The sequence below is a fragment of the Molossus molossus genome, unplaced genomic scaffold, assembly GCF_014108415.1.
Source record: "Molossus molossus isolate mMolMol1 unplaced genomic scaffold, mMolMol1.p scaffold_m16_p_15, whole genome shotgun sequence".
Classification (NCBI taxonomy): Eukaryota; Metazoa; Chordata; class Mammalia; order Chiroptera; family Molossidae; genus Molossus; species Molossus molossus.
The window spans coordinates 17,272,777-17,294,375 of NW_023425350.1; the positions used below are offsets into that span (position 1 = coordinate 17,272,777).

Sequence of the window (21,599 nt, forward strand, 5' to 3'; positions counted from 1 at the left end):
TGAATGAGGTTGGATTTTCTTTATATACTTCAGCCAAAATAACATATTGCAACATTGAGTTTTGTAAAAGCATATAGGGGAATCCAGCTTTTTAAAAAAACAGACATAGAGATTTGCAAGAATATAAAACAATGTCATGCTTCTCACTATTTTTTCAGAAAATATAATTATCTCATTAAAATATTTTTATGGTAACATGTAGTAGGTTTGTTATTTTAAAATGAATAAATAAAAATTTTAATTTCTCAATTTTCATTTTCTATAGTAAATTTAATCATGTAATTCATATATTCAAAAGTTAGGATCCTTAATACTTTTTAAGAGTGTAAAAGGTTCCTGAGATGAAAATGTGTAAGAACATCTGATGTAGTGCTTAAGGAGGAACTTGGAACCAAATTGTGTGTCAGAAACCCAGATTTATTGTTTAATAGCTCTGTGAACCCAGATTTATTGTTTAATAGCTCTGTGACCTTGGATAAGATATTAAACTACTTTTTACCTCAGTTTCCCCATCTATAAAATGATAATAATAATATATGGAGATGTGGTAGGTGTTTTCCTTGTTCTTCCATGCTGCTACCAAGGAAAACGTCAGTTCCTTATCTCTAATCTCCTATCCCCATCTTTGAAACTCATGCCTTCAGACTATAGGACCCATCAATACCTCCTTGTTGTTGTTATCCATAGACCTTCATTGCAGATTTTAGCACATGGCTTGTTGTTACTCTCTCTGTATTATTGCACTTGTCATGGTTCAGGTGATTTAATGTTCATATTAATAACCCTTCCAACACCCTGGCCTCTCAGTCAGTCCCTGACTTCTTTTCCTTCAGTGATCTCGTCCTCCTCTCTCCCTTAGCCAGGCACAGTCTTAACCCTTGTTAATACCAGTTACAGATCATATCCGTCATCTCCGTTGCAAACATTCCATTCTCTGACTATACCTCTTGTCTTTCCAATTCATTCTTTTCAGTGTCTCAACTCCAACAATTCTTCCAGTTCACCAGACCTATTGGTCCTCTCAACTTTTCACTAACTCTCACTTTCTTCATTAAATTACTTGGCTTTTTCCTGGCTTAAAGTGCATGGTCCATAATTATAATCATTGTTTTGCAAACTTTCTAAGCTCTCTTGCCTCTCTTTCTGTCTGTTGTACTTGTCTGGCAAAATCCCAACCTTTGTTAAATTCAAATTCCTCTCACTCCACATTGCTCCCCGACAGTGGAATTTATGCTAATCAGTCTCACTTAATAATCATACCTCCAACCTCAGTGGAGCTTTTAGTGCTATGTGGAATTCCTCCTTCATTTCCTCAGTCCATTTATTTTTCTAAATAACTCTTCTAAATGACTCTTTTACACTTTCTTCTCAAACTTTCAATATCCGTTCCTTCTTCCTCACTGTCAGCTGATGACCTTCCTTCCTACGTCAAGGAGAACATACAAGCTCCCAGGAGCGAACTGCCACAAGCTCCTCTCCCCACATGGAACGACCTGCCTGCATTCACACTCATGTAGTTTGACTTTTCTCCTGTTCCTTTCGATGGAGTCTTCTTATTTCTAAAGTCTTTCCTCTATGAGATCCCATTTCTAGCTACCTATTTATTTTCTCTCCTGATATTCTGCGCCCCCCACCTTGCATCATCATGTTTATCCCCTCCCTACACCGACATTTCGTTAGGCTATAATTATCTGAGCAAAACTTTCCCTTGACCTCACACTCCCTTCTAGTTACCAGATTGAATTGTCAGTATAGCTAGCTGCTGTTTCTTTCTGCCCATTCTCAAACCCTCGACAATCGAGCTTTACTTCACCAAGTAAGATTTGTTGAGGGCATGATTGAGCTGCGTGTCACTAGACCCAGCAGTCAGTTCTCAGGCCTCATCTTACTTATCAACACCATTTGACACAGCTGGTCATGTCTTTCTCCTTGAAGTACTTTCTTTACTAGGCTTCTGGGATGCATGCTTTTATTTTTCTAAGTAGCATTGATCACCATCTGACATATTTATAAACTGTTTATTATTTATTTCAGCCCACTAAAATGAAAACTCCTTGAGGGCAACGCCTTGGCTTGTTCTCATCACTGCCAAGAACAGTGATACATACATAATAGGCACCTGGTAAATAGTTGTTGAATGTATGAATGTGTAAAAATTAGTATATGCTTATCAGCTTTCCTCTCATTCCTAGTCCTTTCCTGGTCATAAGCTCTCACAGCCATTTTTTCCCCTTTTTCTCTGACCTTTCATTTCCTAATTGTATTTTGCCTCATCTCTACTCATTCTTGTCTTTTTCAGGCTGAACCATCACCATTGTGCTTATATTTCTGTGGAGCTCTAGTGTGTACAGAACATTTATTTATATCTGGTATTACAGATGGTCTGTGGATCCGAGTTGATGACATTAGCATATAATGCTGAATTTAGGTGCAGATTAAAAAATGAAAATTTTTATAAAAGAGTAAGAAACAAATTAAGTCTTCCAGAGCTAAAATTATGGTCTTCTAGGATATTTAAGATTCTTGTTTATTACTACCCTGCTTTACACTTTACTGTTTCTGGCTACTCGTGATGGAATTTCTCTTGATTTTTCTGCCAGTTTTTTTAGAAGGCAGGAGAAATCACCAAGCTGAGAGGACTCTTCTAACTTCAGCTCTGAGTTTATCGCCAATTAAGAGTAGTCTGCTCCTCTTAGAGTTTCATTGTTCTTTCATTCTGTATTGATGTACTAATGTGATACAGGATTTGTATGAAAATTCATTTTAACTAGTCTTTTATTTATGGCTTCTACAGAATCTATCCTCCTGGAATCCTTCAAATCCTGAATGTCTCTTACTTGTGGTGAAGGAACTCGTGCAACAGTATCACCAATTTCAATGCAGCCGTCTGCGCGAGAGCTCCCGTCTCATGTTTGAGTACCAGACATTGCTGGAAGAGCCGCAGTATGGAGAGAACATGGAAATTTACGCTGGGAAAAAAAACAACTGGGTAAGGTTTTTTGAGAATGGGGAAAAAAGCCACTTTATCTGTAATAAAATAAAATAATCAATTCAGATGTCTGTTTATAATAAGCCCTAGCCATTTCCTTAGATAAACATGGTTCAGGTTGCCTACATACTTTCTCATAATTTAGCTTTTGAAGGGGCCTTAATGTTTATCTGGTTCATTGTGTTTCTCAGAAGTATCACCTGAGAAGTTTGTAAAATTTTGAGTCTCACATCCCCAGCCCAAGTATTCAGAAGTTGGGGGTTTTGATGCAGGTGACTCACAGGCCACCTTTTGAGACAGACAAGTTTACCCTTCTTTTCAGTGTAGACCTTCTTCAGTGTCTCAGTCAGATACAAGAGGTTAACTCTGGAGGTAGCTAGTTGATATGGAGCTTTTTGTAATTTTTAAAAATAGTTTCTTTATATTGTATGGTCCTTTTGAAATGCAAGTCAGATCATTTCACTCCTTGGCCCAGAACTTTCATATGCGTCTCTTTTAATCTCATGGTAAAAGCCAGTGGCATAAAGTGCTCTATGTGATTTCTGTCACCACCATCCTTTATCCATCATTACTTTTCTCACTTCATCTCCTGCCTTCCTGTCTAAAGATACTCACCTCTAGCCACACTACCACCTTTGCTGTGCTGCCAACACACCAGGTATGCTTGTGCCCTAGGTTTTGTATATAGCTTTCCTGTTGCCTGGCATAGTTCCCCTAAATATTTGCATGCCTATTACCCTTCCTCTTTAAAGTTTCTCCTCATATGTCATATTTTCAGTCCTGCCTGTGTTAACATGCCTGATTTTTAAAAACTTTTTGAGGTATAATTTTCATACCATAAATTCACCTGTGTTAAGTATACAGTGCGGTGATAAAATGCATTTGCTGAGTTGAGCAACCACCACCACAATCCAGTTTTGGAATGATTTCATCACCCAGTAAGATTCCTCATGCTATTTACAGTTAACCCTGTTCTTATCTCTAGATCCTGGTAACCACTACACTACTTTCTGCTGTATAATGTTCTTTTCTGAACATTTCATATGATTGAATCATATAATATGTGGCTTCTTTCACTTAGCATAATACGTTTGAGATTCATCCATGTTGTAGCATGTCTCAGTATTTCATTTCCTTTTGTGGCTAATACTCCCTTGGATAAATATACCACATTTTGTTTATCCATTCACCAATTGATGGACATTTGGGTCCATTTTTTGACTGTTCTGAATAATGCTGCTATAAGCATTCACTTGCAAGTTTTTGTAGCACTCCTTTTTCTTTTTTTAATCCTCACTGGAGGACATTTTTCCATTTTTTGTTCAGGTAGAGTGGGAGGGAGAGAGAGAGAAACATCGATGTGAAAGGGACACATCGAGTGGCTGCCACCCGCACGACCAACCAGGGCTGGGGACAAACTGCAACCGAAGCACGTGCCCTTAGCGGGAACTGAACCCGGGTCTCTCTGGACCGCAGGTCGACACTCTAACCTCTGAGCCAAGGGCTATAGCACTCCTTTTTAAAACTGTAACTCACACTCTCCCACCTTTACCCTGGTCTACATTTTTTTGCATCTCTCTTTAACATATTGTATGATTAACATATTGTATTAGTTGTATGTTGCTGCATAAACCAATTATTCAATAAATTAGTGGTTTAAAACAACATTTATTATCATAGTTTTTGTTTGTCAGTAGTCTGTATAGATTCTCTGCTTCAGGATCTCTCACAGGCTGCACTGAAGGTGTTGTCTAGGGCTGCAGTCATCTCAAGTTTCAGCTGGAGATGAATCCATTCTAAGCTCATTCATGTGGCTGTTCAGTTCTTTGTGGGATGTTGAACTGAGGGTCTCAGTTCAGTGATGGCTTTTGGCTGGAGGCTGCCCTCAGTTCCTTGTCTCTTCACATGGCCTCTCTACTGGGTAGTTCATAGCATTCAGTCAGGAGAGCGAGAGTGTGTGGGCAAGACAGAATCACAGTGTTTCTAACCTAATCTCAGAAGTGACATCTCATCACTTTTGCTGTATTCTGTTTAAGTCCAATCTACACAGAGGGGAGGAATGACCTAAGAGTGTGATACCAGGGATTATCAGGAGCCAATTAAATGTGCCTACCACACTTACTTATTATGTTTATTGCTTGTCTGTCTCTTCCCACTGAATATAAAATTCCACAAAGGCAGGGATCTTTGTCCATTCACTGATACTTTGAAGCACCTAGAACAGTGCATGCCACATTGTTTACATTCCATAAACATTCGTTGAATGGATCATAAACTCTCTAGTCTAGTTAAGCACAGAATAAGTTTAGGTTCCCTTCTCTGTGCTAATTATTTTAGGTTTCACTTAGTCTTCCTTTACTTAGGTTAAATATGCCTCCCTGGTCTTATTTTTCAGCCTTTTCTTAAAAGGACACAGTTCCCAAGGTCTTATGCATGATTAATGCCTTTGAATCAGTAGGACTAAAATTTATTCTTGTTACAAATCATCTTGTTTCTTCAGTTCAAGGTTTTTGTGTGTGTATTTTTTGGTAAATTTAATTTGTTTATTTTATTGTGGTAAAAGACACATAAAATGAAATTTACCCTCTTAACTATTTCTACATATACAGTTTAGTAGTATTAAGTATGTTCACATTGTTGTGCAACAGATCTCTAGAACTTTTTCTTCTTGCAAAACCAAACCTCTATACTCATTAAATACTAATTCCCCTTCTCTCCAGCCTTTAGCAGCTACCTTTCTACTTCCTGTTTCTGTGATTTTTGACTCCTATGAATGATACCTCATTTAAGTGGAATCATGCAGCATTTGTTCTTTTGTGACGTTATACTAAGCTTAAGCTCATTAAGCTTATTTTGCTTAATGAGTTTCATCCATCTTGTGGCATGTGCCAGGATTTCTTTCCTTTTTAAGGCTACATAGTATTCCATTATGTGTATATTCCAAATTTTAACTATCCATACATTTGTGATGACGTTTGGGCTGCTTCCATCACTTGGTTGTTGTGAAAAAGGCTGCACTGTACATGGGTGTGCTAATATCTCTCGAAATCCTGCTTTGAATTATTTTCAGTATATCACCAAATGTTGGGATAGCTGAATCATATTGCTAATTGTATTTTTAATTTTTTTTATTAAAAAATTATTTTTATTGTTGAAAGTATTACAGACGTTCCCCTTTTTTCTCCACTGACCTCCTCCTTCCCACTCCCACCCGCCGCCTGCCTTCCCCAGCCTAATGTCCATGTTGATTGGTTGTGCATATATGCATACAAATTCTTTGGTTTATCTTTTCCCACCTCTCCTAACCCCATACCTCTGAGGTTTGTCAGTCTGTTTCCTGCTTCCATGATTCTGGATCTCTTTTGGTCGACAGCTTATTTTGTTCATGATGTTCCACAAATAAGTGAGATCATGTGGTACTTGTCTTGCTCTGACTGGATTATTTTGCTTAGCATAATACTCTTCAGTTCCCTCCATGTTGTCTCAAAAAATAAGAGATCTCCCTTTCATACAGCTGTATAAAAAATTTCATTGTGTAAATGTATCATAATTTTTTTATCCACTCATCTACTGATGGGCACTTGGGCTGTTTCCAGATCTTAGCTATTGTAAATAGTGCAGCTTTGAACATAGAGGTGCATATATTCTTTCTGATTGGTGTTTCAGGCTTCTTAGGATATATCCCATGATCACTGACTCAAATGGCAGTTCCATTTTTAATTTTTTGAGGAGACATCATATTGTTTTCCGTAGTGGCTGCACCAGTCTGCATTCCCACCAGCAGTGTTCTAGAGTCCCCTTTTCTCCACATCCTCGCCAGCATTTGTTGTTTGATGATTGGTTGATGGCCACCATTCTGGCATGTGTGAGGTGTTATCTCTTAGTTGTCTTAATTTGCCTTTATCTGATGGTTAGAGGTGTTGAGCATTTTTTTCATATGTCTCCTGGCCATTTGTATGTTCTGTTTGCAGAAGTGTCTGTTCAGGTCCTCTGCCCATTTTTTAATGGGATTGTTTGTCTTCCTTTTGTTGAGTTGTATGAGTACTCTATATATTTTGGATATTAACCCCTTATCTGATGTATCATTGGCAAATCAGTTCTCCCAGAGAGTGAGTTCCCTTTTCATTTTGATGCTTGTTTCTTTTGTTGTGCAGAAGCTTTTTACTTTGATGTAGTCCCATTTATTATTTTTTTCCTTTGTTTCTCTTGCCCTAGGTGATGTATTAGTGAAAATTCCTCTACATATGATGTCTGAGATTTTTTTGCCTACATTTTCTTCTAGGATTTTTGTGGTTTCATGGTTTACATTTAAATCTTTTATCCATTTTGAGTTTATTTTTGTGTATGGTATAAGTTGGTAGTCTAGTTTTATTTTTTTTGCATATAGCTATTTAATTTTCCCAACACCATTTATTGAAGAGACTGTCTTTTCTCCATTGTATGCTCTTGCCTCCTTTGCCAATATTAATTGTGCATACTGTCTTGGGTCGATATCTTGGTTCTCTGTCCTGTTCCATTGATCTATATGCTTGTTCTTGTGCCAGTATCAGACTGTTTTGATTACCATGGCTTTGTAGTATAACTTGATATCTGGTATTGTGATCTCTTCTACTTTGTTCTTCTTTTTCTTTAAAAAAGTTTTTTTTTATTGGTTTTAGAGAGGAAGGGAAAGGGAGAGAGATGGATACATTGATGAGAGAGAACATCAATTGGCTGCCTCCTGCATGCCCCCTACTGGGGATTAAGCCCACAAACTGGGCATGTGCCCTGACTAGGAATCGAACTGGCGACCTCTTGGTGCATGGATTGACCCTCAACCACTGACCCACACCGTCTGGGTGGTTCTTCTTTTTCAAGATTGTTGTGGCTATTTGGGGTCCTTTTTGGTTCCATATAAACTTTTGGAGTATTTATTCTAGATCTGTGAGATATGCCGTTGGTACTTTAATAGGGTTTGCATTGAATCTGTAGATTGCTTTGGGTAGCATGGACATTTTAATAATGTTGGTTTTTCCAATCCATGAACAAGGTATATGTTTCCAATTTTTAATATCTTTATCTATTTCTTTTTTCAATGTCCTATAGTTTTCTGAGAACAGGTCTTTTACCTCCTTGGTTAAGTTTATTCCTAGGTATTTTGTTGTTGTTGTTGTTGTTGTTGTTGTTGCAGTGGTAAATGGGCTTGCTTCTCTTTCTGTGTATTCATTATTGGTGTATAAGAATGCCATAGTGCTTGCTTCGGCAGCACATACACTAAAATTGGAATGATACAAAGAAGATTAGCATGACCCCTGCACGAGGATGACACGCAAATTTGTGAAGTGGTCCATATTTTTGAAGAACAAAGTTGGAGGGATCACATTACCAGATTTCAGGTTATACTACAAAGCCACTGTAATCAAAACAGCCTGGTACTGGCACAAGAACAGGCAGATAGATCAATGGAACAGAATAGAGAACCCAGAAATGGACCCAAGACAATATGCTCAATTAATATTTGACAAAGGTGGCAAGAGCATACAGTGGCGTAAAGACAGCCTCTTTAATAAATGTTGTTGGGAAAATTGGACAGCTACATGCAAAAAAATGAAACTAGACCATCAACTTCACCATACACAAAAATAAACTCAAAATGGATAAAAGACTTAAATGTGACTCATGAATCTATAAAAATCCTAGAAGAAACTGCAGGCAACAAAATTTCAGATATCATGCACAGCAGAATTTTCACTGATACATCACCTAAGGCAACAGAAACAAAGGAGATTGAACACATGGGACTACTTCAAACTTAAAAGCTTCTGCACAGCAAAAGAAACAACCACCAAAATGGAAAGGTAACCCACTCTGTGGGAGAGCATAATTGCCAATGATATATCAGATAAGGGGTTAATTTCCAAAATATATAGAGTGCTCATACAGCTCAACAAAAGGAAGACAAATAATCCAATTAAAAATGGGCAGAGGAACTAAATAAGACACCTCTCCAAACAGTACATACAAATGGCTAAGAGACATATGAAGAAATGCTCAACATCACTAATCATCAGAGAGATGCAAATTAAACCAACAATGAGGTATCACTTCACACCTGTCAGAATGGCTGCCATCAACAAAGCATCAAACAACAAATGTTGGCAAGGGTGTGGAGAAAAGGGAACTCTAGTACACGGCTGGTGGGAATGCAGACTGGTGCAGCCACTATGGAAAACACTATGGTATTACATCAAAAAATTAAAAATTGAACTGCCATTTGACCCAGTGATCCCACTTCTAGGAATATACCTTAAGAAGCCCGAAACACCAATCAGAAAGAATATATGTACCCCTACGTTCGTAGCAGCACTATTTACAATAGCTAAGATCTGGAAACAGCCCAAATGTCCATCAGTAGACGAGTGGATAAAAAGCAGTGGTACATATACACAGTGGAGTACAATGCAGCTGTAAGAAAGAAAGATCTCTTATCCTTTGAGACGACATGGAGGGACCTGGAAAGTATTATCCTAAGTGAAACAAGCCAAACAGAGTAAGACAATTGTCATATGATCTCACTTATTTGTGGAATATAATGAACATAACAGTCTGAGGAACGGGGTAGTCCCAGAGACAGGAAGTGGGGTACAGACTGACAATACCAAGAAGAGGGGGTGGGGGGAGAGATAAACCACAGAACTTATATGCATGTATGCATGCATGAATAATGGACATGACAACAAAGTTGGGTGCAGGGCAGGGAGGGAGGGGGAAGGGGAATCAGTGGGGGAAAAAGGAGAAACATCTGTAACAAAAATAAATTAATTAATTAAAAAAAAAAGAATGCCATGGATTTCTGGATGTTAATTTTTTATCCTGCTACTTTGCCATATTCATTTATTAAATGTAGTAGAATTTTGATGGAGTCTCTAGGGTTTTCTATGTGCAGTATCTTGTCATCTGCGAATAATGACAATTTCACTTCCTTCTTTCCGATTTGGATCCCTTTTTGTATTTTTAATTTTTAAGGATCCTCCATAACCTTTTCTACAATGGCTGTATCATTTTACATTTCCAACAACAGTGGAGAATTCAGAGTTTTCAACTATCTATTGTTTTGAATCTTTGATCTGTTCATACAGATAGCAAAGAAAACTTGGTTGAATTTAGTTTATCCTCTCACCTCAGTATTTTTCTCATTAAATAATCAAGTTAGTTGTCCTCTCAAAAAAGGGTGTAAGGTAAATTTTGCATGGTTTTATCTTGGAGAACCTATGTTGCCTTTAAGTGTTGATAGATTCATTTAAAAACAGGAGGAATGGGGTAGTCCCAGAGACGTGGAAGTGGGGTACAGACTGACAATCCCCAGAAGAAGGGGTGGGGGGAGAGATAAACCACAGAACTTATATGCATGTATGCATGAACAATGGACACGGACAACAAAGCTGGAGACAGTGCAGGGAGGGAGAGGGAGGGGGGAATCAGTGGGGGGAAAAGGAGAAACATCTGTAACAAAAATAAATTAATTAAAAAAACAAACAAACATGAATCCCTGTCAAACTTCTAATTGGTCTTTAGTTTTTAGGGTTTTCCTTCCCACTCAATTTATCTTTTTAATATTAAGGCTGAATTGAAATATATCCAATTTTATGGTGCCTTGATCTAAGAACTTTTGAAATTATGTTCATTGGCTCAGCTAAAACTTGAGTTGTTGTTCATCTGGATGTGGAAGTTTAAATTAATTTAAAGCAGCTAGGCAGTTTTAATTTATAGTATTTTAAAAACTTTCTATTTAATGTTATTGATTCTCTATGCTTTACTTACAAAACCTGCTACTGCTATACTTGACTCCAGTTTATTTTGATGGGAACTATGAGACTATAGAAGTAAAAACATAGGTATATGAGTTAGTTACTGGTAAAAAAAAAAAACAAAACAGGATATAAAGGTGAGTCTTGAGGGATGAAACACATTCAGGCTTCACATGCTGGTTCAGGAATACATTAAAGGACAGCCTTCTAGGAAATCAAATCCTCAGAACAAGAATCTGGAAGATAAATGCAGGACTCTGGCAGAAAAATTTTGAGCCAAGAGTTTTTGAGTCAGAGACCGTATTAGTTTCCTGTTGCCACTCCAAAGTTGATGGCTCTAAACAACACAAATTTATTATCTTATAGTTCTGGGAATTGGAAGTCTAAAATGGGTCTCTGTGGGCTGAACTCAAGGTGTTGGCAAAGCTGCATTCCTTCTGGAGGTCTAGGGAGACTGCTTCAGGAGACTGAGGAAACTGGCAGATGTACTCAGAGATAAACATTATCTTTGAGAATTTATGAAGAAGCAGAAAGATCCTAGAAGGGTGTAGAAAGTAAATACATTCTGGAAATTAAAAAAAAAAAATTATACTTAAATTAAAAAATTAAGTGGATGATTTGCAAACATTTAAATAAGAATGCACTAGTCAGTTGGAACAACAGTTGGGTAATCTAGAAATAGGGCTGGCTTCTGGTCAGATGGCGAAAGAGGTAAAAGCAGTACTTATAACCACATCAAAAATAAAACTAACTACAGAACAACCATCATTCAGAACCACCTGAAATCTAGTTGAAAAGAAGTCTTACAAGTAAGGATATAAAGAAGAGGCCACACTGAGATTTTTAGGTAGGAAGGGTGGAGACACTGCAATGGCTAGTCCCACACCCACATGTGGTAGTAAGAATTGGGAGGGATATCTGGGCTGCAGAGGCCACCCCTGCGGAGCAAGGGGTCCCAACCCCACACCAGGATTCCAGTGCTGGAAAGAGAAGTCCCTATAACTTCTGGCTGTAAAAACCAGGGGTGTATTGTGGCTCAGTGAGATGAAGGCTCTGGATTCCCAGGTGTTTCTGTTAAAGGGCCCAGCTTTACTCAGACTCACTTGCTCTGAGCTCCAACACTTAGACAGCAGCTCAAAAGGTGCTAGGCACATAAGGGGATGAACTGAGTTGTCTGGCTTTGGGGTGAGAGTTGGAGGAGCAGCTTTCTCCCAGAAAGAAGTTCTGGCAGAGGCCATTGTTCCTTTGGTAAGCCCTTTGACCATAGGGCAGGCAGGTGTGTCTCCATCAACCTGGCAAACACTATTGGCTCTGCCCTGGTGATTCCCTGATATCCTACCCCACCCAACTTGTGGGCCCACCCAATTCCTTTCTAGTGGTTTTTCCATTCAAATAGCCTATTTTGGCTCATGCTGCGGACTTTCCTAAAATCTCTCAAAGGTTCACAAACCCCAAACAAGCAGCATCTGGTTTTGGCATGCCCTGTACCCCTTGCTTAGTGGCCTCAGGCCTTGCACTTGTGGTAGCTGGCCTCAGTTTTCAACTTGGCCTTTCCCAGGTACCTCAAAGCCCAGTACAAGTAGCAGCCATCTGTAGATTGCTCTGTAGCTCATGCCAGGTGGCCCCGGGCAGGGCACATGCAGCTGCTGATTTTGTCCTGCACCTCTGGGGAGGCCCCAGAGCCAGCACACTTGGTGGATAGTTTCAGACCATGCTGGAGCACCACCCAACCACTTCCACAAGAACACACTCAAGGGGCAGACTCTGAGGACACCAGAGGCCCACTGAAGCGAGTCCTGCACCATGGGTTTGGCTCTTGAACAACAACTTTTCTACTTTAGCATTGGCCAGGCAGTAAGTCCCTTCCATTAACATGCCAACAGCAGTCAAGGCTCAACTACAACAGGAGGGTAAACACAGCCTACATTGTTGGTTGGGGAAGATGCACCTAGAGTGACCAGCTCCGGTGACTCTGGAGGCTGTGCCACTGGGTCCTACATGACACACCTACTATATAAGGCCACTTTACCAAGATCCGGAAACAAAGTGGCTCTACCTAATACAGAGAAGCAAACACAGGGAGGCAGTCAAAATGAGTAGGCAAAGAAGCATGTCCCAAATGAAAGAACAGAACAAAATTCTAGAGAAAGAACTATACAAAATGGAGACAAACAATTTACCAGATGCAGAGTTCAAAGCACTGATTATAAGGATGTTCAATGAACTTAGGAGAAGAGTAGATGATCTTAGTGAGAACTTCAACAAAGAGATAGGAAACAAAAAATTGAGATAGAAAACAAAAAGGAACAGTCAGAAATGAAGAATATACTAACTGGAAAAATAAATTACAGTTGAGTAGATGAAGCAGAGGATCAAATCAGAGATTTGGAATATAAGTAAGCAAGATACCCAATCAGAACGGGAAAAAGTAAAAGTAATAAAAAAAATGAGGATGGTGTAATGAGCCTCTGGGACAACTGGAAGTATACCAACATTCACACCATAGGAGTACTGGAAAGAGAAAAGAGAGAGCAAGAAATTGAAAACCATTTGAAAAAATAATGACAGAAAATTCCTTAACCTGATGAAGGAAATAGACATAAAAGTCCAGGAAGTGCAGAGAGTCCCAAACAGGATGAACACAAAGAGGCCCACACCAAGACACATCACAATTAAAATGCAGAAGTTTAGAGATGGAGAGGAAATCTTATAAGCAGCTGGAGAAAAGCAATTAGTTGCCTATAAGGAAGCTCCCATAAGACTGTCAGCTGATTTCAGTACAGAAACTTTGCAGGCCAGAAGGGATTGGCAAGAAATATTTAAGGAGTGATGAAAAGCAAGGACATACAACCAAGATTACTTTACCCAGTAAAGATATTATTTAGAATTAAAGGACAGATAAAGAATTTCCCAGACAAGAAAAAGCTAACAGAGTTTATCACCACCAAACCAGTATTATAAGAAGTGTTAAAGAATCTTGTTTAAGAAGAAAAAAGAGCCCTGGCCGGTTTGGCTCAGCAGTTAGATTGTCGGACCGTGGACAAAAGAGTTGTAGGTTCGATTCCAGTCAAGGGCACATATCTCATTTGTGATTCCCAGTCCCTCTTACGTTGATGTTTCTCTCTCTCTCTCCCTCCCACTCTGTCTGATGATAAATGGAGAAATGTCCTTGGGTGAGGATTTAAAAAAAAGATAAAAAATATGAATAATAAAATGGCAATAAGTACATATCTATCAGCAATTACTATTTTTTTTTTCTGGAATGTGAAACTCTTTAATTAAAGTATAGTTGACATACAATATTAGTTTCAGGTGTACAGCAGTGATTTTACATTACATACCTTACGAAGTGATCACCAAAAGAAGTCTAGTAGCCATCTGTCACCGTGCAAAGTTATTGAAATATTATTGACTGTATTCCCTATGTTGCACTTTACATTCCTGGGAGTTATTTATATTATAATTGTAAGTTTGTACCTTTTAATTTTCTTCATCTTTTTTCCCATCCCCCCACTGCCCAACCCTCTGACAACTATCAGTTCTCTGCTATGAGTCTGTTTGTTTTGTTTATTTGTTTAATTTTTTAGATTCCACATAAAAGTGAAATGATATAGTATTTTTCTTTCTGTGACTGATTTTACTTCGTATAGTACCCTCTAGGTCAATCCATGTTGTTGCAAACGGCAAGATTTTATTACTTTTCATGGCCGAGTAATATTCGTGTGTGCATACATAATCACTTCTTCTCTATCTGTTCATCTATCAGTGGATACTTAGGTTTCTTTCATATTATGCCTATTGTAAATAATGCTGCAATGAACATAGGTGTGTATATATATATTTTTAAATTAGTGTTTCATATTCTTTGGATAAGCACCAAGAAGTGAAATTTCTGGGCCCTTCTTTGTCTCTTGTTATAGCCTTTGTTTTAAAATCTATTTTGTCTATAAATATTGCTCTTCCAGCTTTTTTATTTTATTTTAATTTTTATGAAATATCTTTTTCCATCCCTTTACTTTCAGTCAGTGTGTGTCTTTTGATCTGAAGTGAGACTCATGTGGACTGCATATGTAATGGTCTAGTTTTTTAAAAAAAATCCATTGAGCCACCCTATGTCTTTTGAATGGAGTACATAGTTCTTTAAATTTAAAATATTTGTTGATAAGTATTGTACTTATTGCCATTTTTAATTATTTTCATACTAGTTTTGCAAGTGATTGGTCTACTGCTTTATTATATGTTTGCTTTTACTAGTGAGATGTTTTTCTTTCACACGTTTCCTTATTTCTAGTTTTGGCTACTTTTTTTTCCCACTTAAAGAATTTTCTTTTTTTAATGAATTTTTGTTAACATTTCTTGTAATGCTGGTATAGTGGTGATGAACTCCTTTAGCTTTTGCTTGTCTGGGAAATTCTTGATCTCTCCTTCAATTCTGAATGATTACCCTGCCGGGTAGAACGTTCTTGATTGTAGGTATTTTCCCTTTCATCATGTTGACTATATCATTTTACTCATTATATTTTCAGTGCCCTTGTAGGACCTGACACATTTTAGACTCTTAACCTATAACAATGAATGGGTGAATATATCTTGAGCCTTAGGTTGAGCTCTGGCTCTTTATTATTCTCTCAATTATTGTAAGCAAGTTTCTTGACTATTCTAAGCCTCAGTTTTTTCATTTCTAAAACAAATATAAATGAATTAGATCTACTGAACAGGGTTTGGAGGATAATTAAATAGTATGTCTTAGAAAACCTTTTTGTAAAGTATGAGATGTTCTAATTAGCCTAACTTTGGCTTTCTTTTTTACATGTAGTAGATAAGTATGCATTTGCCAAGGAACAATCTCCAGACTTAGGCTATTGGTTGTCAGAGTCCATTTGAAGAATCATGCTTACCAGGCTGTCAGCCAGCTAAAATTATAGTCACTCTTGAGTATTTCTTAGCTTTTAGCTATCTGAGTGGTAAGAGCAGTTAATTTCAATGAAAGCTTGTTGACAGGGAATAGAACCTAAGAAAGAAAAGTAAAATTTCCCTTTATAGAGCAACCTGGGTTTGGAATTCATTCTGCATAAGATGCCTACCTGTCATTTCCAGAAGGAGGAGAGAACTACGACACAGCTACCATAACCCGAAGAAAAGCTTAGACCTAATGAATTGCCAAAACTCAGTCTTGTTGGTTTAAGTTACCTGCCAGCATACTGTAACTTAGAGAAAGGATGGACGCACATGTTAATCGCTAATGTTGGGGAAATTGCTACTAAGGCAGTTGGCAGAACGGCCTGCTTTTTGACAGTCTTAGGTCAGATAGATACTTTTCTACGTCTCTCCAAGAGAGGATCTGACCAAGGATTGACCAGAAAAGAAAAAAAAAAATCATCAAATTATTCTGTTCACTTGGCTGCATCTAATTGTCTCGTTTTCAACTTTCAGGAAAGATTGCTATGGAAGCAGCCTTTGACATGGCCACAGAGTGACCATAGATTGCTTGAATCACTGTTGGAACTTCCAGTATAAAAACAGCAAGAGTCATTGTCTGAGATAGAACTGAGAAAGGCTTTCTCACTTATGTTTTGCTCCTCATATTGTGTTTATAGCTTAAATTTTACAGTAAGGTATGTTTTAAATCATCATTTACTCAGTTTCACAGAGGAAGATTAGCTTACAGGTCACAAGGAAAATCAGGGTAGAACTGAAAACTGAATTCTTGTCTAGCTTCTAATGTTTCCAATGCTATTAGGAACAAGTGCTAAATTTTTGTTAGTCTCTCAATGGCAAAATAAAGAATGTATAGTAGGCTTGAAAGTTGGAGATCATAAAGCATTTTTTATGGTTTCTATTAGATCAGATTCTTTTCACAGCATTAAGTTTCATTTATTATGAACTTAGTTGTATAAATCAATATGTTGCCAATAAACATAAATTTTTACTAGTTCTAGGATCAACATTTTGAGAAGGGATAAAGTAGGGATCAATCTGAGCATTTTAAAAAGAACATTGGTCTAAAATAGCTGGTAGAATAAAAATACATTGTACAAACTGAAAAAGGGTAAAAAAGTTAAAATTCAGGGCATGGACTAAAATAATTAGCAGTTCAAATGAGTCCAAGTGCTAAATATGCAATTAGTTTTCTGATTGCCTTATATGTACAAGAGTTCTTTTAATTTTTTTTTAAATCCCACTTTTTTCTTTTGTTATTTAAAAATATATAAGAACCATTGAGTCTAAGAAACTCAGTGTTTTGAGATTGCCATTTTAACCTACAGATTGACATTTTTGACTAGTAGGTAGAAATGACTCCTTATTGATTGGTAGGTTATTTGCTGCTAAAATTTGAAAATGAACAAGAAATGAATTGAATTAGACTTATTATACTCTGTCTAACCAACCTCTTTTTATCCCTTGGTACTTTTTAAAAACCTGTCTCAACATCCTCAGGAATGAGTTAACAAATGTTCCACATAGATGTAGTAGCCATTTTAATGTTCACTGTTTTATGAGTGATTGTTGCACATCCTAATGGGGTTTGGAAATAGCTCACACTATGGAGAAGGGAGCTTCTGGGTGATCTCATCAGTGTCAGTGCTTCTTTGCTCCAGTGACACTCACCTCCTTGCTCTTTCTTGAAGATCCAGACTTATTCCTATATTGACCCTTTTTACACTTGCTGTTCTCTTTGCCTGGATATTTTTCTGCCACACTTCACATGGTTTGCTTCCTCCCCTCTTTCACATTTGGCTCAATTGTTACCTTGTCAGATTACTCTCTTAAGGAGCTAACTCCCTACCATTTGAGAGTTTTGAGCCAAAGGAGGGCCATACTTTGACTAATGTATTGACAGTATCCCTTTGCCTGTGGTGATGGGAATAAAGGTAAACAAGGGCTGAAGCAGTTAGGGGTGATTGCAGTTGCCCAGGGTGAAATAATTGTGGCTCAGATCAAGTGGTTGTGGAGGTGGTGAGAAATGGGCAGACTGCCGATATAAATTGAAGGCAGGGTCAGCAGGATCTGCTGCCACTTTGAATGTAGGATGAGAGAAAGATGGGCGTCAAGGGTGATTCTGAGGTTTTCGGCCTGAGAAAGCGAAAGCATGGAGTTGCACCTACTGAAATGGATACGTATCCAGGAAGGGCAAGTTTGACTTTAGTCATGGTAGATGGAAAATGAAGCTTGAATTAGTAGGAGGTCTTGGATGGAGTTATAACATTTAGGAATCATTAGCATATAAATAGGATTCAAGGTCATGAGCTTGGATGAGATCTGGGGAGTGTAGATAAAGGAAAGAGAACTTGGGGGTAAGCCCTGGTGCACTCCAGTGTTCAGAGGTTGGGGAAATCAGAGGGAAGGTCATTGAAATAGAGAAGAGCCAAAAGAGTGGGATCCCAGAAACCAAATGAAGAATGTTCTAGGAAAGGAGTGATTAGCTGTGTGGAAATGCTGCCGATAGAATAGGTAGTAAGGTGAGAACTGAGAAATGATATTGGATTTGGCAATGGAGAGGTCATGGATTAGCTGATTTGGTAGCGAGGTGGGAAGAAAGAACTAACTGGAGAGGGCTCAGGAGAGAATAGTAAAAGAGGAAATGTAGACCTCAAATACAGCCTAATTCTATTTTGGAGATTATTCTGTAAAGTAGAACAGATAAATAAGATGGGACCTGAAGAGGGATATGAAGTCAAGAAAGACTTTTTAAAATGATGTGTGTTTGCTGATGGTAGTGAGTAAAGAGGAAAAACTTGATTATATAGGAAAAAGAGAAGGGAAACAGTTGTTGGGAACATATATTCTTTTTTTTTTTCCTTTATTGATTTTAGAGAGAGAGGAAGTGACAAGGCGAGAGAGATAGAAACATTGATGAGAGAGAACATCAACTGGCCGCCTCCTGCATGCCCCCACTGGGGATTGGGCTCACAACCTGGGCATGTGTCCTGACCAGGAATCCAACTGGTGACCTCTTGGTGCATGGGTCAGTGCTCAACCGCTGAGCCACACCGGCTGGACGGGAACGTGTATTCTTTTATGAGTGTTCTTTCCTTTAAAGCACCATACACAGAACTAAAGGAAACTTTTTTTAAAAAAAAATTATTGAATTAAAAAAATTTTTTTTTATTGGTTTTAGAGAGAGAGGAAGGGAGAGGGAGAGAGAGATGGAAACATCGATGAGAGAGAACATCGATTGGCGGCCTCCTGCATGCCTCCCACTGGGGATTGGGCCCACAACCTGGGCATGTGCCCTGACCAGGAATCCAGCTGGCGACCTAGTAGTGCATGGGTCGACGCTCGACCTCTGAGCCACGCCAGTCAGGCAAATTTATTGAATTTAATGGGGTGACACTGGTTAATAACATCATATGGGCTTCAAGTACACGGTTCTGTAACATCATCCGCTCACCACACATAGTCGAGCCTTCCCCTGTCACCATTTGTCCTCTTTACCCTTTCCATCTGCCCTCACCCCCCTCCCTCTGGTAATCACCATACATACCATTGTCAGTGCTCATGAGGTTTTTTTGGTTTAATCCCTTTACTTTTTTCACCCAGCCTCCCCCCCCCAACCCCCTTCTCCTCTGACAGCTGTCAATCTTTCTATCAGTGAGTCTGTTTCTAGTCTGTTTATTTTGTAATTAGATAAGGAAGGCTTCTGTTCTTCTTCCAGCATCCCCCACCAAACTCCCACAGGGCTAGGTGCCCTTCTTATAAGCTTCCATTTAACTCTGTACTTTTTATGTTATCCCTATATTTACTCCTTTTAGAGTATGACCTCTTACTTAAAAACAGGCTCTTTTAGGTCCAAAGAATCACACTTAACAGGGAAGAGTTGTAGGAGCTTATGTTAGTTCTAGGAGTTTAACATAACATCAGAACCACACCTTTTAGTAATCTGGGACTGTAACAGAAAGTAAGAATTTTATTAGGATCTTTCAAAGATTTTCTCCTTCCACTCACCATAATGAGTTGTTTGTACATCCTTAAGTGGCTCTTAACTATTCTCTCAGGTGTTGGGTTTTGAGTAGCCTGTATGTATTATTTCATACTCAGTCCAGCTTCTCAGTTCTCAGGATTAGTCCTGTTTCTCACTGCTGGCATTCCTGGAGGCACAGTGCTTGCTGTGACTCTGGCTGCTTCGCTTTGATTCTCTTCATTCAGTTCTCTCATTCTGCCTTTTCTGTCACAGGGTTAGGCTTGCGGTGATGAAGAAGTGCTCTGTCCTTAGCCAGAGGTTAATATAAGTTAAAAGATGTTGTAAGCAGTAAAACAAATAGTAAACAACTATGCAGGTGGTAGTTATCATTGTGATCTTTTGAGCTCAAGGTTTATATTTCTGTTTGCATTTTCAAGGTTTTAGGTCAGAGTTTTAAAATTAAGGCCAAGACCTTGCAGTCAGTTGCTAGGGTGTACGTAGAAAAGAATGGTGCGTGCTGAGAGCATTTGTGATCTTGGCTCCCAGCATGTCATCAATTTGGCTCAAATAAATTCTGGGTTGTTTTTTTTTTGTTTTTTTTAATCCTCACCCGAGGATGTTTTTGCATTTATCTTCAGACAGAGCGGGAGGGAAAGAAGGAGGAAGAGAGAGAGAATCATCAACATGAGAGAGACACATTGAGTGGTTTCCACCCACATGACCCTATCTGGGCCCAGGGTCAAACTGCAACTGAAGTCATGCCCTTAGCAGGAACTGAACCTGGATCTCTCTGGACCATGGGCTGACGCTCTAACTGCTGAGCAAAACCAGCCAGGGCCAAATAAATTCTTATTTAAAAAAAAAAAAAGAATGGTGCATGTTGTGGAATCAACTATAAGAAGTGTGCATGTGTGCTTATGTGTGTTCATCCATAAAAAAACCTGTAAATGTCTACTATGTTTAAAGATATGTTTTAGGGAGTTTGAGGTGCTTGTTTTCATAAGGGGGGAAGGGAGTGTAGATATTGGGAGCTCTTTAGTAGTCACCATATGAAAAGATTAGAAATCCACTCTTTAGTTATTCTTGATTATCTCTGGAGTTCTTTGTTCAAATAACATGTCACAGTGGAACCCAATATGTCAAAATCCCAAGCTGGGCTGCATGCTTGCAATGAAAGAGTCTGGAACACCCAGGATCTCACCAACTCAGCACATGTCTTTGTTTTCTTTGTAAGACTTCCCTTGGAACTTGTAGGTGTCTGTATAGCTTAATTGGAAGACCCCTCCTCTAGACTATGACAAAGTTTTTAAAAAACATGATTCCTTAGCCTTTCCCATAATAAAAATTGAGAGAGAAACTTTTTTCTTTTACACAAGATTTCTCTTTTAAAAAATAGAAGGTATTATATATAGCTTAGTTAAATGTTTTGTTTAAAAAATTTTTTTTCTTTATTGATTTTATTTTTTTTATCCTTACCCCAGGACACTCCTCCACTTTCCGTTCAGATAGAGTGGGAGGGAGAGAGAGGAAGAGAGAGAGAGAAAAACATCGACGTGAAAGGGACACATCGAGTGGCTGCCACCCACACGACCAACCAGGGCTGGGGACAGACTGCAACCGAGGTAGGCGCCCCTAGTGGGAAGCGAACCCAGGTCTCTCTGGACTGCAGGCTGACCCTCCACCCGCTGAGCCAATTCGGCCAGGGTTCTCTATTGATTTTAGAAAGAGAGGAAGAGAGAGGGAGAAAGAGATAAAAACCCCAATGAGAGAGCATTGATTGGCCATCTCCTGCATACCCTCCACTGATGATCTGGCCTACAACCTGGGCATTTGCTCTGACCGAGGATCGAACAGGTGACCTCTTGGTGCATGGGTCGATGCTCAATCACTGAGCCACACTGGCTGGGCTTAGTTAAATATT

General features: G+C 38.7%; 1 protein-coding gene and 1 non-coding gene across 5 annotated transcripts in view; both read left to right on the plus strand.

Annotated features, from left to right (window-relative positions):
- BABAM2 (BRISC and BRCA1 A complex member 2) overlaps nucleotides 1-21,599 on the plus strand; it is a 400,292-nt gene that overhangs the window by 134,925 nt on the left and 243,768 nt on the right. For all 4 annotated transcript variants that reach the window (XR_004959724.1, XM_036263408.1, XM_036263410.1 and 1 more), the window contains exon 5: nucleotides 2,795-2,989. Coding sequence is in view for 3 of the 4 variants with exons in the window: in XM_036263408.1 (XP_036119301.1) it covers nucleotides 2,795-2,989 (195 nt within the window). In the remaining variant the exon portion in view is untranslated. The remainder of the gene's footprint in view (nucleotides 1-2,794; nucleotides 2,990-21,599) is intronic.
- On the plus strand, nucleotides 8,219-8,325 carry LOC118631344. Its single transcript, XR_004959814.1, has one exon. It is a non-coding gene; the product is annotated as a U6 spliceosomal RNA (small nuclear RNA).